The sequence below is a fragment of the Anser anser genome, assembly GCF_964211835.1.
Source record: "Anser anser genome assembly, chromosome: 9".
In the NCBI taxonomy this organism is placed as follows: domain Eukaryota; kingdom Metazoa; phylum Chordata; class Aves; order Anseriformes; family Anatidae; genus Anser; species Anser anser.
In genome coordinates this window covers 16028775-16050711 of record NC_139729.1, presented here as the reverse complement: position 1 = coordinate 16050711, position 21937 = coordinate 16028775, and the positions used below count along the sequence as shown (strand labels likewise).

Here is a 21937-nt window from a genome sequence, read left to right as displayed (position 1 = left end):
AGCAAGACAAAACAGCCTCTTCTGAGAAGCCAGTTTCCTTTATGGGACATTGACTCAAAATACCACTGACTGTATTTGTTCCGTGTAATTATGCTTTAGTTTTACATTTGACAGGGAAATATCCTCCCCTCCAATGATTCTGTTAAGAACTTCAGAGCAGGGACTTGGGAAAACAGGAGCCAAGGTGACTCAGGGGAAAACGGGAGCTGCTGTCAGGGGACCCTCTGCATGCACAGCGCAGCAAAATTGTACAAGACAAGCACACAAAGGGTCCCAAAGGCCACAGCAGTTGTTTGCATGCCCCACATCTGCTGTGGCTCTGCTCAGCAATTGTTTTCGTATTTCCATCCACGCTTAAGGCCTGGAAAGTACAAAATTACAGGACAGCATTCTCTTTTTAGTATCAGAGACCAGCGTCCACATCTGTCACTGCGCTTCACCACCTAAAAGCAAAACAGAAACTGACTTTGTGTCTCCAGTCCTATCATTACTTCCCATGCTGGACTAGAAATGAAAAGCACTGACCACGTACACACAAATTTTCTCAGCAGGGCAACTGAGAAGTAAATCTCACATCTGACCCCAAGCAAGCAGGTTTTTTAGGATCAAATACTAATGTATGCACTAAGACCTATTACAACATTTCTGAGACTAGATCAATGTATAATAGAGCAGCAAGACAGAACATGACAACATATGAAGTAAAATCCTAAACATGTTTTAGGACAAATGAGCACCATTTTTTTTTTGCCAGCCACGTGGAACTGATGTTTTAAAATACCAGTGGGAAGTCACACAGGAACACAACTGATACCAGCTCAGTGTGAAGGACACAGAAGTAGCATTTTCCTCGCATGGCATTCCGTGCTCTGCTCTGCCTTAGGCTGGGAGATAGGAAGTGGTTTCAGTGCAGGATTTCACAGAATAGGGCTCACAGAGCAGAAAAGGAAGAAGGCAATAAAGATTCTTTTCAAGTAATTTTTCAACACACTGAAGTATTCTGTCAAATCAACAAACAAGCTTACAAAAACGGGAGATGAACAATAGTGTCTCAGTGTAATAAACATCACTCATTAAGATTCAACTGTTTAAAGATTTTTGTCAGTTTTACAGGGCTAGCTTTGATCCCAACAGTTACAAAATACATCCTTTGTGGAAGGAAAAAACACTTCTGCACCTATCTTCTACCACTGAAAGGACTTCTCAGCAGCAGTCAAATGTCCGGGCTGACTTCCAGATAACACGAATGGCCAGGTCTCTTTTGTTCTCAGAAAGGATGAGCTCTGAGTATCAGAGCCCATTCTTATCAAGGCCAACCAGCACAGAGCTCGCAGGTGAGCTAGTGATGCCCACTTAGTTCATGCCTTCAGGACAGTGCAGACCCTGCCTTGGGAAAGCCAGATACCAGTGGCACAGCTAAGCCTCCAGATGCTTAGTGATCCTGCGAACTTTCTCCTTCTTGTTCCTGTTCCCGTGTTTTTTCCAGGGCTTTCCCACCACATTCCCAGAATTGGCTGTAGGCACAGACACGAGGCCACTGCCAGGCCGGTACCCCATTGTAGCCCGGACGCCTTTCATCAGGGCACGAACATTCTCCTGGAAAGGAAGACATAGCGATCAGTGACTGATGAGAAGATATTGAATCACAAGGAACTGTGACATGTTAATAAAACCAGACACAGGCAAGCTCAAACTCTACAAGACATGCTCAGTCCCCAGCTCCAGGGCTGCAGGAAAGGTCAAGCTGTGCAGCTGAGTAAAGTCTGCCAGTACTTTCCAGTTCTGCCTGCAGCCGTGCCTCACTGAGCCAGGTCCTCAGTGCTCACCACTGCAAGCAGAGGCAGAGTGTTTACAAGACACTGAACTTCGACAGACATTAGCTGTGGCGCTAGGACTGATTCTCACAGTCTCTGCTTTGCACACAACACATTGTCTCTGCAAACAAATCTGGCGTCTGTGAAAGCCAGAACCTAAAATAACTTGCTTGAGTCTGGAGTGTGGGTAGCACTGCTGGGGCTCACAGCCAGACGTGCCAGCACTTTGGGCAGCCAGAGGAAGAGTCTGGTAATCCCAAAAATTCTTTTCAGGTCATAGCTCTCTGAAACAGCTTGCTGTTTTTGAAAAGGGTCTGAGTTCTTGGTTTCAAAATACATGACTATCTTTAGCTGTGCTGAAACAAATACTGTTCATACCCAGCTACTCAAGCTGAATGGATCACGCTGTGACACATTTACTTCACTGCTAAACACTCCATTCTGATCTCTGTCAGGTGTGCAGACTTCATCAGTTATGCATCTGACATTTCACTACAAGTCATTAATATTTCTTTTCAGTAGTTTAGGGGCAAAATAGATCCCTGTGGGACCTAACAAGAAGCATATAAGTTAAGAGAAATTCTCATTTTCCACTTCATTTTGAGACTTCTCAACTAGATTTCAAATCAGTTTCTATGTTCTATTCTTTTCTTCTTATTTTAAGTTCTGAATCAAAATAACCTCACAGTACTAAACCAATTGTCTTAAAGATGGTTATTATAGCCCCCTCTAAATATGTGATCTCAAGAAGTAAAGCTAGTTTGAAGGACCTGTCAGTCCCAAACCACACTCCTGGTCGGTTGCTGTCATACCACCTTTTTCCTTTGTCTTTCTTTCCAGTCATTCTCCTGTTTGCTCAAGATTGATGTTAGGCTCATAATGACAAGGGTCACCCTGCTGACAGTTTAAAATCAACTTATGTGCTCCTTATTAGCTTATCTTTCAGTCACCTACGACATTCCCAGTGACTTATGAGATAATAAAAAGAACACAGAGCTCCTGGGTAGAAATTAGGTGCAGATCTCATAGCTTCTAACACCATTAACTCAACCCAGCAGCCCTCCACCCTCGAAGCTATTTTTTCCAGTAACTATGACACACCAGTGCCGCTGTAAAAATTCCTTTAAAATTTCCCCCAGAATTACCTGGTGGAAAAATGCTTTGTCCACCACGTTTTCAATTTGTTTTGCTTTGGTATTCTTCTCAGGCTTCACCTGTCTGCTGGCCTGGACAGTTCTGCTGTCTGGGCATCTTTGATGCTGGTGCTGAAAATCGTTTGGGTCAATGCCAGGAGGTGGATGGCAATATAACAGCTTCCCCTGTGAAAACAGCGGTGTTGAGTTGTTATCAAAAAAACGTTAGAGAGACCCCCAGAGAGGAAAAAGAACAACTCCAAAGCTAAGAAAGGCCCCCAGAAGATCAGGGCCTCACACTAGCAGACTATCAGTACACCTGGTCTCTCTTCCCAGGCAAAACCCTGCTTCAACTCTTAAGTTAAAGCACCGTCCCACTTCAAAACATCACTCTCAGATGCAACATTCAGCTTCAAACAATGCAGTACAAAACTCTCAGAGGAGTACTGGAACATCCTATTAAGAAATACTCAGCGATATGTTGCCAAGAGGTGCTGTAGAAGCATGTAATACTACAACACTCAGAACGGCAGTCCTTTGTGCCAAATATTGACCCAACTAAACAAAATGGTTTTAATTCCAGAATACCTGCTGCCTCTTTTAGAGAGATGATGATTCCATTTATTTAAAACATAAAAATAGTGTAATTTAAGGAGTATTTTAATGTACAGCGATTTTATCCAAAGAAAAAGAATTCACTTTATTGTTGTTCTTCATGCTCCAGTGAAACCTTCAGTTCACCTCTTATCAGGAAAGAAAACCCAGATGTAGAAAGAACTTACATTGACATAGTCTTTTAACACATATCTAGCTGATCTTGGCTGGTCTGGCTGTCCATGGGCTGTCATAAAGCCTCTCATATCTGGAAGACAAATCAGAAGTACATTCCATGTCAGTACAAGAGAATTAACACATTCTTCTCGTCTGCCTAACTGCACATTTATATCTTTCCTTAAAAACAAAACAAAACAAAAAAAAAAAAAAAAACACCCACTCCCTCAGAAAGAGGCTTCCGTTGGGGAAAGCATGGAGGAAAGGGGAATTCTTCTGACTGCAGAAGAAATGCAGAAGCATCCTAACCTGACAAGAATGATGTGAGCTGACATCTCCCTACCACCAGAAAACCTTTTGTTTTTTAAATTTCTTTTTAAAACCAAAGATTAACTGCATCAAAGAATCAGACAAGGGAGATAAACCTTCACTGCATTCTTCACAGCCTAATTCAAGACACAGTTGATGGGAGGTATCAATAAGGATGAGAGTGCCACAGAACAACTGGTAGCTTCAAGGATACAGCAGTGTACTACGCAGACTGGCAGGACATTTCATGAACCTCCTTAATAAAAACACTACATCTCTTCTCCTAAGGCCATGTTCAGGACCAGGCACATAGTAAAGGTTTTAAAGCTATCATCACTTACGTCCGTATGCTGTTAGCAGCTCCTCAGCTGTTGGCTTTCTATCTGGATCCTCATCTTCCCTTGGCCTTATGATACTTATTCCATAGGTTGCTTCCAAAATGTTTCGTGGGATATGCTGGCAAACGTAAGCTAGTGAAGGAAACCACCTTGTGATTTTCAGCTACACAAGTAATCTTGCCCATGTCACTCCAAGCGCACATGTTAGAAATGGTTTTGGACTTTGTCACAACACAAAAAATTTTTTTGTTGTTGTCAGAAAAACAATGCAAGTCTGCTAACAGGATAGACTTGAAATGAGACAGGGAACAACAAACCCAGCAGGGCTGTCTTATCCTGTATGCTCTCAAAGTATGACCACACAAATGCCTAGCAGGGCTGGAACATGCTACATCCCATATTCCAGATCCAACACTTGCAGCCACCCTCACAAACCCCATGCAAAGGATATTAAAGAAATGGGGGGGACATGGTCCCTCATCTGGTCTATAGGCAGAATTCCAGAGCAAATCATCTCTGCTTTGGTGGAGATGAAAGATGGCATCACCAGACCAGGACAGTCACAGAGGCACAGGCCAGGCTCCACATACAAGGTCTACACAATAAATAACCAAGGAGTTCACCAAGGCGAGACAGTGTCCATGGAGGAAAAAGGAACAAGAGATCAAATGCACTGATGAAATAGAGATGCAAATGAGAATAAGACAAAATGTTACTAACACAGATATCTGCCCTGCTGGCCCCAGCCAGTGAATTAAAAAAAAAAAAAAAAAGTCAAAGACAGCAACACTTCCAGGGTTCATAAATAAGGTGTCCAGATGGGGGCAGCAAGATCTTCAGCTCTCTCATCTGTTGCATCACTGCCTGTCAGGAGAAAGAGCTCCAGAAATCTTTCAGGTCTGTTGGACCTTTTGAAATAGGCAGGAGGCTGCAGAAGTACAAACGCCACAATGTTCACTGTAGCTCTGGAGCTGCCAACTCAAAATTATGAACTTGATCAACATGAAAGAGGCAGCATAACTAGACTTATTCATAGCAATGACTGTGGACAAGAAGGTTGGTTTGAAGCACGACCTTCAGCTACTCAGAGGAGCACTTAATTTTCAAAGGTTCTCTCCTCAAGGCCAGAGTTGAAAAAAGAAGGGCCAAGCTACCTAGATTAAATTAAGACATGGGAAAAATATTCCACTGCACAGCATCCCTCTTGAAAGATTCTCAATGCATAACAAGAGTTTGGAAGCAAGGACTAAAGTTTCAAAATGATATACATTGAGCCCACTCTCTCCAACGTAAATGCTGCTGGGCAGAGTTCAGGTTGGCAGACAGCTCTCAGAGAGCCCACATAGCTGCAGCTATTTCATGAGGAAGTTCTCTTCTACCAGGGAACAAAATAAATAAAGCAAAGCTCTTCGTCAACAATACCTGAAAGTGTTTCGTACGTCCTGGTGTAGCAGACACTGACACCTTCTTATTTCCAAGGATTGTGTTGATGGTTGAACTCTTGCCTACGTTAGGGTAACCCACCTAGATAAAGTAGAATGGTAACAAGGATATTAGGCAGGGTCATGCCAGAATACCAGCAGAGCTCTGACAACAGCACTTTAATAAGTAGTATTGAAAAATCAGGTCAGCAGTAAATACTGAGTTCCGACACTTTAGAATTAATATTTCCACAAAACCCTTAGTGATTTGTGCTTGCTAGTTTTTTATCCTTACACAAAGCCAGGCTGCAGGATGAACGTTTCCCATGGGAGGTGTATGGAATTAAAACTTAGATTTAGCAAGTTCCATTTTAAGCACAAGGTCCAACTCACCAGTCCAACATTTACTTCACCATCCTTCACCCTTGGTCTATTGTGCATGGTTTTGAAGATCTCCAGCAGTTCATTTCTCTGTACCAGATGGCTGAAGTTCCTGATGTGCCGGTTCTGCTCCTGCACATGTTGCACTGCAGTACCATCAGTTCTTTCTATCCTCTTTGGGGCAATACCATTCACTTTGTCCCCACTTTCATCTTCAGAACACGTTTGCCAGGCATCCTCTTCATCATCTTCACAGTCTTCATATTCGTCGCTAGTGTCATCATCACTAACCAGAACTTGGCTTTGCAAAGCACTGCCTGTGGATGTGCTTTCTACACTATTGTCTGCTGTGTCATCTTCTTCTGGACTGGAGCTTTCCTCCTCAGAATCACTCAGGTCCTCCGCTACATCTTCAGTACCTAGTTCCTGTGTGAACAGTTTTTCATAGGTGAAATTTAAAGATGGTACCAACAGTCTTGCACTTTACTGTATTTCTTGCAGTGCCATTGACTATCTTTTCATTATCCAGATCCCAAGAACTGACAATCCACTCCTAATGTCTCACAGGTTTTTTTTTAGGGGTCTTAAGAAAGATTTAGAAAAAACTAACCCACTTTAGGAGACTGAAAAAAAATACTCCTGGTCGTATTGTTCGCTTCATTGTGAAGGTATTAGAGGTTTCTCTCTCCAGGACCACAGTTGTGAACGTGCACATGCTCACATTTCATCCTTACACATAGCAGCAGCAGAGCCCAGCAAATATATATATTTTTTTTAATTTGTCAAATGTTCCTGGTAATAGGAATGAAAAAATTTCCAAATGTCCAGAACACAAAAACGTTCTGTTTCATATCTAAATGTAAAAATACAGTAATTTCTAGCTGTCTCATTTTTAGTCTAAACCGTTACATTTCTTCCCTGCAAGCAGTTCACATTTAAACATAAAGACCTTTTTCATAAGGGTAGTATTTTTGACCTTTTTTTCAAAAAAAGACAAGAGGGCCAACACATTTTACATCAATCTATAAAAACATTTTATCCAAGAACTGTGAACCAGCTGAACAAACTACATATTTTTGAAAGAAGATAATGGATATTCCATAGCTGAATGGCAATGGCTCTAACAGATGAGCCTAGCAAACCCTGAAAGTGGAATTTATTGATAACATATAACTTGAGGCAGCAACACATTTTGTTCCACTGAGCAAGAAAGGTTTCTCAGTTACTTTAGGTTCTCAAAGAAACACCACCGCTCAGCAGGAGAGAAAAATCCTCTGTATAGATAACCACATCCCTCACAGCATCCCTCTTGGAAAGGATTCCAGCTCACCTGAGTTATTGTTTACGGACAGACATACAAGGACTGTTTCTGTAGCTATTCATCAGTAAGCTCAAGGAACAAATTCACATTCTACTTCAGTATTCTTTACCGTTTCATTAACTTTGAAATTGCAAGCGCTATGAACAGTGACTGAAAGGCGTACCACTTCATTCACCATTGTACTTTCCTCGCTTTTGTCTCTGAATCAGTTATTAAAATGCTGTGTTATAACCACACAGGTCCGTAGAGAAATCTTTCCATAAGACAAAGACTCTGCCTTTCTTTCCTAGAAAGGAACTCAAGTATATCACAAGCGTAACAGCAAAAAAAGTTACAGAGGCAGCCAGCACACACCCAGTTTGAACTGGCCATTTACAGTACCTTTTCTTCTCCAGATAGCCGTCTGCACTCTGCCAAAGCTGACCAGAACACCACTTTTACGCCCTCTTTCTCAAAGAACTGTGCCCAAGCAGCCCGCTGCTCTTCACTCAGCAAATCAGCTTTGTTTATAAGGATCATGTTCTCCTTGTCACTGCTGACCTCCTTAACATAACTTTCCTGAAGAAAATAAGAGAAAAAAGTAGTTCTTACTCTGGTCTGGACTCCTCCCACAAGGCGATATAAAAGCAGCAAGGCGAGTTGTCACATCCAGCCCCATGCGAGCGTAGCTAAGCTTACCATCCCTTGGGCTAGATAGATCTGCTGCTGAGCAGACAGCTACAGGCACAAATGGGAGCATGCAACCACCGCAATACAGGTTGTTTCTGGCCACGCGTGCAAACGTCTTGTCTGCTTAGATTGATGGCAAGACATTAACCAGCACCTCACGGCAAGAACTCCTAAGACCGACCGTTTGAGCAATTTCATATTGCATTGACGCAATGCAATGATGAATGCACTGACTGCGCTGCATGATGGAATAAAAATGGATAGTTAAGTGTGGACACTTCCAGAGCACAGTGAGGAGCAGAAACATATCTGCAATATAACGCCAGCAGAACTGTCTCTAAATGAACTATGTTTTGCGTGAAATATCAAAAAGCACTTAAGAATAATGTAATGCCAGAATTCTTGAATAGTAAGGTATCCAGTTAAACACAACAGCAGAACAGCTTCAAGATATGTGGCTTAATGTACTAAAAGAAAATAAATCACGTGAATACACTCTCAGAAATAAAAATGAAAGCAGTCAAGAAGGTAGTTTACTTACCAGATCTTGGCATCTAAACAGAAGGGGGTTTCGAGCATCCACAATCTGGACTACAACGTCGCTGCAATAAATAAAAAGAAGCCCCATGAAATATTCCTTCTTACACTGCCACAAAAAAGCAACAACACTTTACTCACTTTTGTTTTTTTAATGAATTTTACCTATTTTATTTGTATTATCCTATTACGTACCTTCACTGAATTAACAAAGCACCTTAGCATTCCACATGCCCTAAGAGAGCCACATTTATGCCACAAGGCAGCATTGCTGTGCAATACTTCTGCCTGTCTTACTCAGCTAATTCTCCTGCACAGTAAGCAAAGGGAAAGCAGGTATGCATGTTTGGCCATCTACCCTTTGGAAATGGTCGGCAGACAAGAACAAGACTACAGGTATTCTATCACTTAGAATGTTACTGAGAACTGTGGTAACATAGCTTTGTCTCTGTCTGTCCTCAGCCCCAAACTACAGCAATGTTCTACAAAGAAGAAGAGGTGGTTTTCCTACACAGTAAGATATTCCAGAACACTGTTGTCCCCTTTGCATGGGGGAAGATGTACAATCTCCCACAAATGACCTGCAGATACTGAGCATTTGCTGTCAGGTATCTTTGAAATTTCTTTTGTACTCTTTGCATCACAGAAAGCGTAGAACAGTGGAAGAAGAGTCTTACACATCAATAAAACACGTTGTTCCTCCAAGTAAGAAATGCCTTGTAAGTCTGCTTTAAAGAAATCCAGCCACCAGGTTGCCACCACATACATGACAAAGACTCATCAGTTCTACGTGCAAATTAAATGCAATGGCTTCAGATATGAGCATTCATGTTTCTTTTTTCAAAAGGGTAGGAAAATATAACTACATCATCTTCCACTAGAACTTCTCCAGTTACATGATTTAAAATACTGGTTAGCAGATGCTGATTTTATTTGTTTGATGATTCTATTTGTTGATTTCTGTTAGCTCCAGACAGCTTCAGAACACTACAGGTTGAACGGAGGAATTTCAAGTCTCACAAGGCAGTTGTTTAAAAATAAATAAATAAGAAACCCCAAGGAAGTCATCACGTAAGTCACATGGGTACAAAGTACTGAACATTTACAGAAATTCAAAGATCAATTTGAAAGACAAATGACACCATGTACTGCAATAGGATAACAGAAAAGTTATTGAATGACACTGCTGGGAACTAGCTTGAAACAGTGATGAGAAAAGGCTGACAATGAATCAAATCTAACTGGCAAAGGAAGGGACTGGATGACTTTCCCATTAGGTTCTAAGAGTATACTCGCCCTACCTGAAATAAGGAGCTGCAAGAAGAGCCAAAAAGCATTAATAACACATTCCAGCCTCAAAACACACACTTACAGGGCACATCACGATATGCTGTAGCAGATGCTCCTGACCCAGCCCTCACAAACTCAAAGCCCTGGTAGCGCCCAGCACAAAGACACTTCTGTGAAAGGATCAGCTCACCATGACCTCACTGATGAAGTATTTTTCAATTTTAAGAAAATCAGAAGAGATGCTCAAAATTAATTACTACTGAAATTAAATGCCCCAGTCAGATTAACTTAGGAAATAGCGCTCCTATTGTATTACAGCTCTGCAGAGCAAACAAAGCTATTTCTGTGATATGACAGGCTGCTGTCTTTTGTGCACTGCTGCAATTTCTCTGCACGACAAGAAGCCAAAGACCAAGAGGCTCTTTCTTTCCAAATGCTACTTCGTTTTTCTCCCTTCTCTCCCACCCCTGGAAGTCAGGATACAACTGTGTGGTTAAGAGATAGGGGCAAGGGTTAATCTTGGCATAAGACCTCAAAGAAACATTCTTAAAAGATGCCTCCCACACAGAGTTACTGGAAGAAGCCACAAGCAGCAGCATCTGAAGAATCACTGGAGATTCACAGTGAACTATCTGCAGAATTGCCATGCTGAGAGCTAGCGTGCACTATCAGCTGCTCTTCCTGACGTCACCTTTTGATCGCTTCAAAACAAAATCTCTTCAGTGCTGATAACAGAACATTACCTACTGTAATTGCTTTTCCAGTGCTCAGACACTTGATACGTGGCTCAAAAGCTTCAATTCAGGAAAAAACATTAAACATTACTTTTAAAAAGCAGGCAGTAATTTATTTTTTTTACCTTCTTTCAATGACTCTCCAAAGTTGACGCCAAAACTCCAAGTTCCGTTCAAATGGGGTTAGAATTAACTTTTTTTCTTCCTCAAGGCTATGGTAAAATAGAGTAAAGACATCACATTTGGCCCACGTCAGGCAAAAAGCACGCCACTGGCTCTTCCTTAGGCCCATGAGACTTTAGTTACAGAGAGAGCTATCAAAATCAGACTCAAATGCAGGTACTGTTCCTGCTAGTTTTGCAAATAGATGAGGCACCCAGGTAAAGTCACGTCAGTGGCACTGATTCAACAGGAACACAACGGCTCCTGACTGTACCAACAGGGAAATGCTAAATAATGAAAAGGGCAAGAACTCGTCAAAAGACTTCCCGTGAAATTTCAGAGCTGCAGTAACAAACCTGGGAAGTTATTCCAAATGCCAGCAGTTATTACTCAACCAAGTATCACCTTGAGAAAATAACGTATTTCAGGACAATACTTGAAATAGCTCTATACAATCTTTAACTCACTATTAGCAGAGCCTGAGCGACTTTGCTCAGGGCAAAGCAGGCTCACTGTGTGCATGCAGATACAACCTAACTCGCCAGGCCAGCAGAGGCAGCACAGGACCAGCACAATCTGCTGTAGACAGAGCTGGCAGCACCATACTCTCAGGGCAGCACTGCTGCTCTTAGATGACATTCATCACTCCAAAGTCAAGAGCGCAACACACTCTGTCGTGAACATTAGGGAATCACAGGGGCAAGGCTGAATGCAGTACTTTTAATAACCCAGATAACACAGTTTGGAGATTGAGGAACAGCAGCTATGGGTAAGCACTGCAAGAATTTTGGCTGTAAGCAGTACAAGACTGTGCACGCACAGTAGAACTACGTGGAGCTCACCACAAAGGTGTGTCTGTACTGTGACTGGGATGTCCAACCTTCTAGAACAAGTACAAGGAGCCACTGAGAAGAGGTTAATTTTAGATGTCCAATAATGATAAATACAACCCACCTCTTTCTGCAGCTCCAAATCTGACCAGCTATATACCACACACACACAAGTGCATACTCACTGGGCAAGCTGTCGCCTCCATTCGAGAAAGCTCTCTCTCTCAGCTTGCTTCAAGTCCTCTGCACTGGTTGTCCTATCCCAATACGGCCTGCAATAAATGCAACTAAGAATTACAAGGTGTTTAAGGCAGGGGATTCATCTCTCTGTCCACCATGCAGAGAGCTCAGGAAAGGTTTGCTGGGTGGGGACAGCCTCCTGCCTTGATGCACCAGCTCCAGCAATGCCCAGCTTTGAGCAGAAAACCCATGTAACCAGGATAGACGTGCTGGGGCTGGCAGCACCCGCATGGCAGGCAGGCACCTGCGCACTAGCACAGGTTTGTGAAGGGGAGGTCACGGCATCCCCCAAACCGGGGCAGTGACGAAGCAGCGTCCCGTCCCCAGGCTGACGGACGATGACACCCGAGCCCCCCACCACAGCAGGACCCCGTCCCGGCCTGGCAGCACCCACCTCCGCGGGATGCGCAGGAACTGCCGGTTCTCCTCATGCAGCTGCCGGACGTGCTGGGCCTCCTGGGCCGTGAGGAGGCCGGTGCGGGTCTGGGCTGACACGAACTGGATGTTCAGCCGCTCTGAGGGACGGGAGGGAGAGACAGAGGCAGTCACACAGAGCCTGGGTGCGGCTGGCAGCACCCCCGCTGCCCACCCCCTCTGCCCCAGGACCCCTTCCCCAGCCCGCACCCACAGCCCCAGCCCCACAGCCCCAGCCGCGGGACCCCCCAGCCCGCTGCCAGCCCCTCACCGGCCACGAAGCGGGTGCCGGCCAGCTCGGCCGTGGCCAGGAACTCCTCCAGCGGGCTCTGCTCCACCGCCGACCGCTGCTCGGGGCCAGCCTCGTCGCCCACCTCGCTGGCGTGCCGCTGCCGGGACGAGACAAGAGGCAAAAGCCGTCAGCCCGGACCGACCCGTCCCCCCCCCGCCATACGGACCCGGTCCCCCCGCCCCGGCCCCGCCGCCCTACCCATGAGGCGGCCCCGCGGCGCCCCGCGCCCCGCTGCAGGCAGCGGCCCAGCCCCGCGCCCCGCTTCCTCCCCATGCGGCCCGCCCGGAACCGGCCGCCCCAGGAACCGGAGCTCCCCGCAGCCGCCGCTCCGCCGCGGCCCCGCTGCGGCGTTCCGGGGAGGAAAGGTTCCGGGCGGTGCCCTGTGGCCGCCCTGGGCCCCCCTTGTCCCCGCCCTGGGTTCCCCTTGTCCCCCCCCGGGTCCCCCTTGTCCCCGCCGTGTGCCCGGCCCGGCCCCGCGGCCGCTGCTCGCTGCCCTGCCCCGCCGGCCGTCCCTGTGTGCAAAGGAAGAGGGCCTCGGTGGGATGCCCGCAGCCCCCTCGGAAGCCTCTTTCCCCTCGTTTTTTCCCCCAAAACCACCCCACGCAGGGCACACGGTGGCCCTGGTGCCTCAGGGGATGCCAAGGACCCGCGGCAGGCTTTGCAGAGGGCCAAGCCAACGACTCCAGCTTTCATCCAGCCTTCTTCCACACACCCACCTGAAGCCTTCGGCAGTGTGCATTAGCAAGGGTTACTCTGAGCAGAGCAGTGCTGAGGGAGACACAGACTCGGTGACCCAAGTGACAGAGACATCCAAGTCTCAGCTAGGTCCTTAATTCCCTATTTTTAACTGCAGCGTCCCCCAGCCCACCCGTCACTGTGCTGCGCCTACCTGAGCCAGATGGGTTTCTTCTGGTTGTACCTCACCTGGCAATATGCTTCTCCTAGAAGACATCTACTGAGGAAGAGTAAATGTCTTCTAGGAGAAGATGCAGGAGCTGCGTAGAGGTGGCCTCGGTACCCATGCACATACATTAGGGGCTGAGAGCTCGGGACAGGACGGAGGAGATGGGCACGAGGCCTCCAGCGGCAGAGCCCCGCTTGGCTGCACCACCAGGGGCTCACCAAGCTCCTCTGCACCATGTTCACAGAGCGCCTGGCTGGCTGGAGGGCAGCCACAGCTGGTGGGACTTCTCACAAAAAACTCTGGATAGACAAAGGAGAAGTCTGCTCCCCTTCCACTGCGGGGTAATCATCTGCTTGTGCCAAAAAGGCTGGCTTCCCTCCCAACTTCTTCTGCCTTGGAGCGAAACCATTGCTCCAGTTTTTCATGCAAATCCTGAGAATTATTTAGTAGCAGCAGCCCATTTTCAAAAGCCAGCAGTGCCAGTGCATTTTGCCTAGAGGAAACATTGTTCTTTCTGGACAACTTTTCCTCCATTTTCCTTTAAGGCAGCACTGGGAGATCTCAGGACTGTGTCTCTGAAATATTCATGTGATGGCTATTCATTATTCATGCAGTTTCACAATGCTTGATTCAGCGGTATTACCGGCTCAAGCCTGACAAGCAGATATACTAAGAACCCCCCCCCTACCCCCCAAGGCACCCCTGAAAGGACACACAGACCGTTCTGCTCTGTGCAAAGTTACATCTGCCTGAGTCCCCTTGTTTGCAGCTGCAGTCAGACACGTGTCAGCACGGCAGGGAGATGGGCCTGAAGAGCAGCAGGGCTCCCGCCGTGCAGGAGGGCACCATGTATTCACCCATGGTCTGGAGAGCAGTTGGGACGGGGCTGGCCAGGGAGGGGACAAAGTGGTACGCAGAGCCAGCAGCAGCGCCAGGCTGTCCTCACACGTGGGACAGAGGTGCCAAAGGAGCCCTGGGCCTGGCAGAAGGGCCACCACGACATGCCACAGGGCAGGCTGCATCCATCCTCCGCCTGGGATCCCCAGGAAGATGGGGAGCCTGGTCTTTTGGGAGTGGGCTCACTCCTCTCCAGGAGCAGGCTGAGCCCTGGAAAGGCACCAACCCTGCTGGTGCCCTCCGGCAAGTTTTTCAGACTCCACTTATTCCACCAGCCACACGAAGATAAAATCACCTTCCTGCCTGTTGGGGTGGGGGAAGGTTAATCAGGCAGGGCCACGTGCATCGGAGCAGGAAGGGGATTTCTCCAGCTCCCCATGCACTGGCTCGACCCGGGCTCAGCCCCGCTGCCCCATGGCTGCCCGCTCCCCTCTCCACGGGCAGGGGCTGCCCTCGTGGCACTGGGACATCGGGCAGAGGACACCGCCCCAACGCCACCTCTGCCCCTCGGCTGCTGGCACAGCAGGAGGTCGGGTGCTTGGCACGGTCTGTGAGCACCTCCTGGGGACTTGGCCCCCTGCTGCCCTTCTAATTATAGCAGCGGGCGCAGGAAGCGCCGGGGCCGCCTGTGCAGGAAGCGGGGTGTGCCCGCCCTCGGTGTCTGAAAAACAACCGCGGTGGCGGAGGTGCGCCGCGACCGCCGTGGCCTCAGCTGCCCTGCCCAGAGGCACATCCCTGGCACCCAGGCTGCGGCACCCCGAGCTGTGCCGGCAGCATCCCTCGGTGTGCCGAGGGGGAGCCGGGGCCGTCAACGCGTGGGCACCCCACGCTCCTCACACCCTCCTGGCATTGCTCCTTCCAAGTCCTGGCCCATCAGGATGGGGCGCTGATGCCCTATGGCACCCACGCAGGGTAGCAGGAGGTGTCAATTAAAGGCCATTAATGACCCTTTTCCTTGACAGCAGGGGTGTGCCTCACACCACCCGCTGCCCAGCCCATCTCGGGCTGCCCCAGCACCGCGCAGCAGGCAAGAGCTGGAGGAGCAGCGCTGGGGCAGGGGACACAGCACCCGTCCTGCCCTGTGGAGCCTGGGCTCTGCTCAGGCTTTCATTTTCATGGGAAATCCTGACATTTCAACGTTTCCTCTGTCCCACTTGGGAACAAAGGGTTGAAGCTCCGCCACTTATCACAGTTACAGAGCCTCTGAAATGCTTTGTTTTGGAAAATACTGAAATGCCGGTTTGAAACGTTTCACTTTGACTGTGTCACTTCGGCTGCTGCAGCAAGATGAGATCTGCTGCTATCTAGGGTGTGTTCACATGCTGACAAAATTGATACAACCCCATGAATTATTTCGGCCTCATCACATCCACTTTCCCCCATTGGCAGGCTGCTCGGGCAGAAGTGGCATCCTCTTCCCGCTGCCCTCCCCAGCCATGCAGACCTCTGCCAGCTCCGGCTGCGGGGTGCAAAACCCACCCCGGTGCTGGGGCTGCTCCCCGCAGGGTGTCACCCATCCGGGAAGCACCAGCGGGGCAGGCAGAACGTTCCCCAGCAGGGGTGGTGGGCAGCACACCCCGAGCCCACAGCCGGCAGTGGGGTGCAGCCCTGGGCCTCATCCCGCAGAGCGAGGAGGAGGAGGGTGGAGCAGGGCAGGAAGGGGGAGCGCTGCCAAGGGCCAGGCACAGCGCTGCAGCGCAGGCTGCGAGCAGGGAAGGCCGGGCTGCTCGGGAGAGATTGTATCTGCCAGACTTTCCCACGCCGTGGAAAAGCTCGCGGAAAAGCTCGCCGGGCGGGCGCACAGAGGCAGGTGATGCTCGGTAGCTGCTGGTGTGTAACGTAAATGGAGAGCTGGCTGCTTTGCTCCCCCCCAGGCTACAGGGCTGTGTAGATAAGCCCCCGGCGTGCATGCCCTGCAGAGCTCGGGTCCTGCCGTCCTCGCAGGGAGCCTTGTGCTTGTCCCGGCCCTGCAGGGCTGGCCGCTGCCGTGCTGTGCCTCAGGTTCCCCTCCTGGCAATGAAACGCAGACATCCACGGGAGCATCCCCATGCTTAGGGCTGGTGTCTCAGACATAACTGAGCCTCTCTGTGCTGCCAGACTTCATGCAGACACCCAGCAGCAGCACCACCCAGCCTTGGGCTAGAAACACCGCAACACAGCCCCCAGCTTGGGGCTAGGAGGGGTCAGCCCCAAACCGAAGCAGACAGAGATGGTCCTGATGCTAATCAGGCCCACTAACGAAGCATGGAAGGCTGCAATGATCTGGCACACCAAACGGTGAGAAAGTACAGTTAGGTGCCGAGCTGAGACAATTTCCATCCTTGGGCAGGGTTTAAACCACAAGGCGCCTTCCCTGCAGCTGCACTTTCGGCTGGCCCATAGGCAGCTGCGCTGGGTGCTGCTCCCCGGCTGCGGCACCCGTCGGGCTCCGTGAGGGGCGACACCGAAACCTGCACCCCAAGAAGGCAGCACGGGATGGAAGTGCCACCCCACGCACGTGTGCTGAGCCCATTACAGCATTTCAGAGGGTGCAGGGCTTTACGCCCAGGACGAAAAATGAAGCCTGCACTTTCCAGAGCCAGCGACAGGCTTTCTAGCGCTGCAAAAGTGCTGCGCTAGACCCGCCAGAGACAGGAAACGCCGTGTGTTGCAGACACACACCCAGCAGCGCCTCTGGAAACAGATGCGGTCATGGGTCCCCGCCGCCAGCCCGGGCTGGGCCCCTGGGGACCGCGTCTGCAGCGCTGCCCCCGGTGCGGGGCTGGTTTCGGGGTGCAGCAGCCGGGGGCAGCCGGGCTCCGAGCAGTCGGGCCCCGGCCGCTGCGGTTACCTGCAGTTCCCGGGCAGTCTGCTAGGTGGCACAACGCAATAATAATAACGACAATTTGTTCTAATCCATCCAAACTCTGCAAACGGTTTGTCAGGCGATTTAAGCGCACTTTTGCCTGTTTTACCGCATTAATAAGTATTCGCTGCCGTTCCGTCGAGCACTTCTGGACACCCCGAGAAAGCGGCTCGGGACTCGCTGCGCACAGGGCAGGACAGCGCTGCGGGGAGCTGCGGCGAGCAGCCGGGGGCCGCCTTTCTGAAGCTCTCCGTTAGGGGAACGTGCCCGAGCGCCCGTAGCAGAAAGCTGCAGGAAGCTTCTGGTCTCCCTGCTGCACCGGGGGGGGGGTGCTCCCCTCGCCGCAGCCCCCCGCTGCCCTGCGGCTCCGCGCTGCCCGGCGGCGGGGCCGGGGCGCTGCGGGGCGGCGCGGCGGGGCTGACACCGCCCCCTGCCCGCCCCTCGGTGGCGGTGCCGGGGCCGGGGCCGGGGCCGCAGAGCAGCGGCGGCGGCGCAGAGCGGAGCGGAGCGGCGGCGGCGGCGGCGGCGGCTCCGCGGGCCGCGGGCAGCGGGCGCTCCGCCCTCGGTGCGCGGGGCCTCCCCTCTCCGCGCCCGCGGAGCGCCGGCGCCCGCCCTATATCTCCGGCCGCGGTCCCGCGAGGATGTGAGGCGGGCGGGCAGCCCGGCCGCCCCCGCCGTGGCATGAGCCCCCTCGGCCCGAGCCGGCGGCGCGGCGCGTAGCCGAGGCTCGGCGGGGCGATGCTGCCCTGGAAGCGGAGCAAGGTGGAGCTGGGCGCCGGCGAGGCGAGGCGGCAGGGCAAGGCCAAGGGCTACGCGGTGAGCGTGCACTACTCGGCGCTCACCTCGCTGGCTCGAGCGTGCCCCGAGAGCGCCCTGCACCGCGTGGGCAGCATGTTCCGCTCCAAGCGGCGGAAATTCCGCGTGACCAGCGAGGATCCCACGTACACCGTGCTCTACCTGGGCAACGCCACCACCATCCAGTCCAAGGGCGAGGGCTGCACCGACCTGGCCGTCTGCAAGATCTGGAGCAAGAGCGAGGCCGGCCGGCAGGGCACCAAGATGAAGCTGACCATCAGCGCGCAGGGCATCCGCATGGCCCACGCCGAGGACAAGGGGCTGCGGCGGCCCGGCCACCTCTACCTGCTGCACCGCGTCACCTACTGCGTGGCTGACCCGCGCCTGCCGCGCGTCTTCGCCTGGATCTACCGCCACGAGCTGAAGCACAAGGCGGTGATGCTGCGCTGCCACGCCGTGCTGGTCTCCAAGCCCGAGAAGGCGAAGGCCATGGCCCTGCTGCTCTACCAGACCTCGGCCACGGCGCTGGCCGAGTTCCGCCGCCTGAAGAAGCGGGACGACGCGCGGCACCAGCAGCAGCAGCTGGTGGGCGAGCAGAGCATCCCGCTGGTGCCGCTGCGCAAGCTGCTCAACGGGCAGTGCTGCTACAAGCCGCCGGTGGAGCGGAGCCGCAGCGCGCCCAAGCTGGGCTCCATCACCGAGGACCTGCTGGGCGAGGAGCAGGAGGAGCGGGCCATGCACTGCGAGGACTGCGAGGACATCCTGGAGGCGCTGGGCGAGCCCGAGGGCGAGCTGCTGCGCTCCGGCGCCGGCCGCGGCGAGGCCCCGGAGCTGGGCCAGCTCCTGCGCGACCTGGGCGAGCTCAGCCTGGGCAACGACCTGCGCTCGCTGCGCGCCGACCTCCGCGTCCGGCGGCTGCTCTCCGGGGAGAGCACGGGCAGCGAGTCCTCCCTGGAGAGCAACGGCCCCGACGGCGCCGCCCCGGCCTGCAACGGCGCCGAGCAGTCGCCCCCCGGCGACCCGGAGAGCGGCTGAGCGCACGGCGGCGCCGGGGGCGCACGGCTCGGCCCGGGGCACCGGCGGCCCCCCCGGCAGCGCACGGCCCCTGCCGGGAGCGCGGGGCTCCGCCGGACCGCCCCCGGGACGCCGAGGTGCCCCCGAGCCCCCCCCGGGAGCACCGGATCCCCTCCGCGGCCAGCGCACGGCGTCCCCCTGCCGCAGCCCGTGGCTGCACCGGGGAGCACCGGGACCCCTCCGGCGGCACCGCGCGGCCCACCCTCGGGTGTGCATGGCCGCTGCGGATCCCCCCCGGGGCCCCTCCGGGAGCGCACCGGGTCCCCCCGCGTCTCCCCGGGGCCCCTCCGGGAGCGCAGCGGGTCCCTGCGGCGCCGCCGCGTCCCGGGACCGGGGGCCGGGGGCTGCCGCGGCCCGAGGACGGGAGGTGGCTGCGGGCTGTTTACCTCCGGCTCAGCCCTTGAAGATCTGCCAAATTCCTGGAATAGCTTTCCCCGGGGAGGGAGGGAGGGAGGGAGGGAGGGAGGTGTTGCGCCTTGTTTACAGTCAGAAATCTCACATCCGAGGGGGGGGGGGGCGGGGGGCGCCGTTTTCTACATTAAAGTCACTCCATCGTGCTGTCGTGTCCGAGAGGTTTGCACTGTTGTGAATTTTTTTTTTATTATTATTTTTAATTTAGACCCTTTTTTTTTTTGGGCCCCGGTCCCGTCCCCGGTCTCAATGCTCTAGATCTTTTGCTGTGCAAAAGAAAACTCTACTTGTGGCTGTTCACCTGTACATAGGGAAATGTATGCAAATACATTGGGTTATTTTTAAGAACACCACCATCGCGATCTCCTCTGTTTGCACATACGTGAAGAAAATAAAGATGACGATAATTTAAAAGAACCGGGGTCGCTGTGGCGATTTGTCCTCGTTTGTGTGCGTTCCTGGAAGGAGTTGGGGGGTTAGCTCCCTCTAGACACGTTGTACAGGGTGCTTAAGGTCTTTTCTGAGACACGGGGATGGGATTGCCCCTGCCAACAGGGACGGGAACGTGCGCGAGGCCTCGTGTCTGCTGCTGGATCGTAGCTCTTCTATCACTGCTAATTATTATAATCACCGGGGCTGCCTTCAACCACAGCACCTGGGCTGTGCCCTGCTGGGCTCGCCGCTGCGGCAGGGCCGGGACGATGCTGGATGCTCCAGTAGGTGGGAGCGGGACGGGACTGGTGCGTGGGGTGATGGTGCGTGGGGTGATGGTGCGTGGGGTGATGGTGCGTGGGTAAGCAGCCCCTGGCCCGGCCATGCACTCTGGGGCTGCCGTGAGGTTTGCAGCTGGGTGCTGCAGCACGCAGCCACCGCTGGACCCTCGCTGCTTGCACTGCCAGCCCGAGCCAATTTCATAACCTCAGCTGGGGTGAGCAGTGAAGTTGATTAGCCACAGGACTGCCGTGGTATTTTTAGCTCTAAATCTGTTTGCAAGTGGCAGGCTCCCAGGGCAGTAGGGATGTTCCGGTTTCATTTGTCCCCAAGTGGAGGTATCAATTAAGAGATAATTAATCTGGCATTTCTGATGTCTCCATGTTTTCCCCCGTGCTGCAATCAGGCAAGGTGCAGGAATGTCACCCCATGGCCCAGCCATTCCTGAGTCCGTCAGCTGCCGGGGCCAGCCCGGACTCCTTGTGCAAGGAGCCAGCCGCCGAAGCTGTAAATACCTCATTAAAACATTGCAAAATCTGCCGCCGCACCAGCGAGGAGCTTGTACAATCGCCTCGCCGTGAGTCAGCGTAAGGAGGGAGGCACGGCGGGGCTGCCCGCGCAGACGGGGATCCCGGGGAGAGGGCCGAGCACCTTTTGGAGGTGGTGGGGGTGAAACGCAGCAGGGAAAGTCCTGCACTGTTTTCCCCCATTCTGAGCTGCTCGCCCTTCAGGGGGGACCTTCAGGGTGCTGGAAGTGGTGCGTGACCCCGCTGTCACAGCCCGTGTGTCGCGGAGCGCAGGGAGCAGGTCACTCAAGCACAGCGGCGCGAGCAGAGCCGGGCAAGCCCGGAGTGTCACGGGCTGTTCCGAGCTCGCGCCAGCCGCTGAGTGACCCGGCGGTGTTTGCTTTTACATCCTCCGTGTGTGCTTAGAGGCGGTTAATGGCATTAGCTCAGTCAATGCCTTTCCCTTCTCCAGGAGAGCCATCATGTCTGCAAAAGTAAGGAAGCGATTTTATCGCATGCCATCGCCGCAAGCAGAATTCCCCGAGCAGCGGGAGCTGCAAGCAGGGCCTGAAGCATTTCCCCTCGGAGCCATTAGCCGGGCTACCGTGCAGTTTCCTTGGGAGGAAGAGGCCAGCACAGCTCATTAGCTGCAAATGTAGAGTCCAAATCCCTTTGTGATATTTTCGCACTGGAACCATTGAAAAAACTCACGCAGAGCTAGCGTGCGAGGCTGTCCGTGTGTGCTCAACTGCCCTGCCCTGCCCTAGCAGCAAGCACAGGCCTGCAAACCCCAACAAGTGCATGTGAGAAAAAGAAAAAGGTCATTATATTTTCTGCGCAGCAAGTCTGAAGGAGCATCTCCCTCGGGTGAGGAGAGAGACCCTCTCTGTACTAGGTCCAGGTGAAGCTGCTGATGGTTTCCCTTTGAGACAAGCAGCGTCTTGCCGGGCTGCAGAGCCTGCTGGCGGGAGGCAGCCCTGGGAGAACGCCCGTGCTCCCGGCGCAGGGCTTTGGGAAGGGCTCCGCGGGACACGCAGCCCCTTCCGAGGCCGCTCCCCGCTCCCGGCGGAGCCTTGCATTCCCCTGCGGATCAGGCTCCCTCCGTCAGCGCTAGCTCAGCTCCGCAGCTGGCGAGGGT

General features: G+C 52.3%; 2 protein-coding genes across 2 annotated transcripts; one reads left to right on the top strand and one right to left on the bottom strand.

The window, feature by feature from the left end:
- Positions 1 to 947: 947 nt before the first annotated feature.
- Positions 948 to 13009, bottom strand: LSG1 (large 60S subunit nuclear export GTPase 1). The gene is made up of 14 exons (XM_083849119.1): positions 12855 to 13009; positions 12636 to 12753; positions 12345 to 12465; positions 11896 to 11982; positions 10844 to 10930; positions 8699 to 8759; positions 7870 to 8046; positions 6180 to 6593; positions 5788 to 5889; positions 4817 to 4960; positions 4369 to 4492; positions 3730 to 3809; positions 2960 to 3133; positions 948 to 1596 (listed from the first exon to the last, which is right to left on the bottom strand). The coding sequence occupies exons 1-14, from the start codon at positions 12927 to 12929 to the stop codon at positions 1417 to 1419; spliced, it is 1944 nt and encodes a 647-aa protein (XP_083705245.1). The 5' UTR covers positions 12930 to 13009; the 3' UTR covers positions 948 to 1416.
- Positions 13010 to 17899: 4890 nt separating this feature from the next.
- On the top strand, positions 17900 to 19266 carry FAM43A (family with sequence similarity 43 member A). The gene has a single exon (XM_083849147.1). It carries the CDS (start codon positions 18041 to 18043, stop codon positions 19130 to 19132), a length of 1092 nt encoding a protein of 363 aa, XP_083705273.1. The 5' UTR covers positions 17900 to 18040; the 3' UTR covers positions 19133 to 19266.
- The last annotated feature ends 2671 nt before the right edge of the window (positions 19267 to 21937 follow it).

What these genes read in the sequence shown, in the direction of transcription:
- LSG1 (XM_083849119.1), bottom strand. Translation starts at nt 12,929, where the DNA reads ATGGGGAGGAAGCGGGGCGCGGGGCTGGGCCGCTGCCTGCAGCGGGGC. An exon ending in ATGTCCCCCCCATTTCTTTA is followed by an intron (nt 4,493 to 4,816) that starts ATATCCTTTGCA and finishes TCACTAGCTTAC; the next exon opens with GTTTGCCAGCATATCCCACG. An exon ending in TGTTAAAAGACTATGTCAAT is followed by an intron (nt 3,134 to 3,729) that starts GTAAGTTCTTTC and finishes CTGTTTTCACAG; the next exon opens with GGGAAGCTGTTATATTGCCA.
- FAM43A (XM_083849147.1), top strand. Translation starts at nt 18,041, where the DNA reads ATGCTGCCCTGGAAGCGGAGCAAGGTGGAGCTGGGCGCCGGCGAGGCG.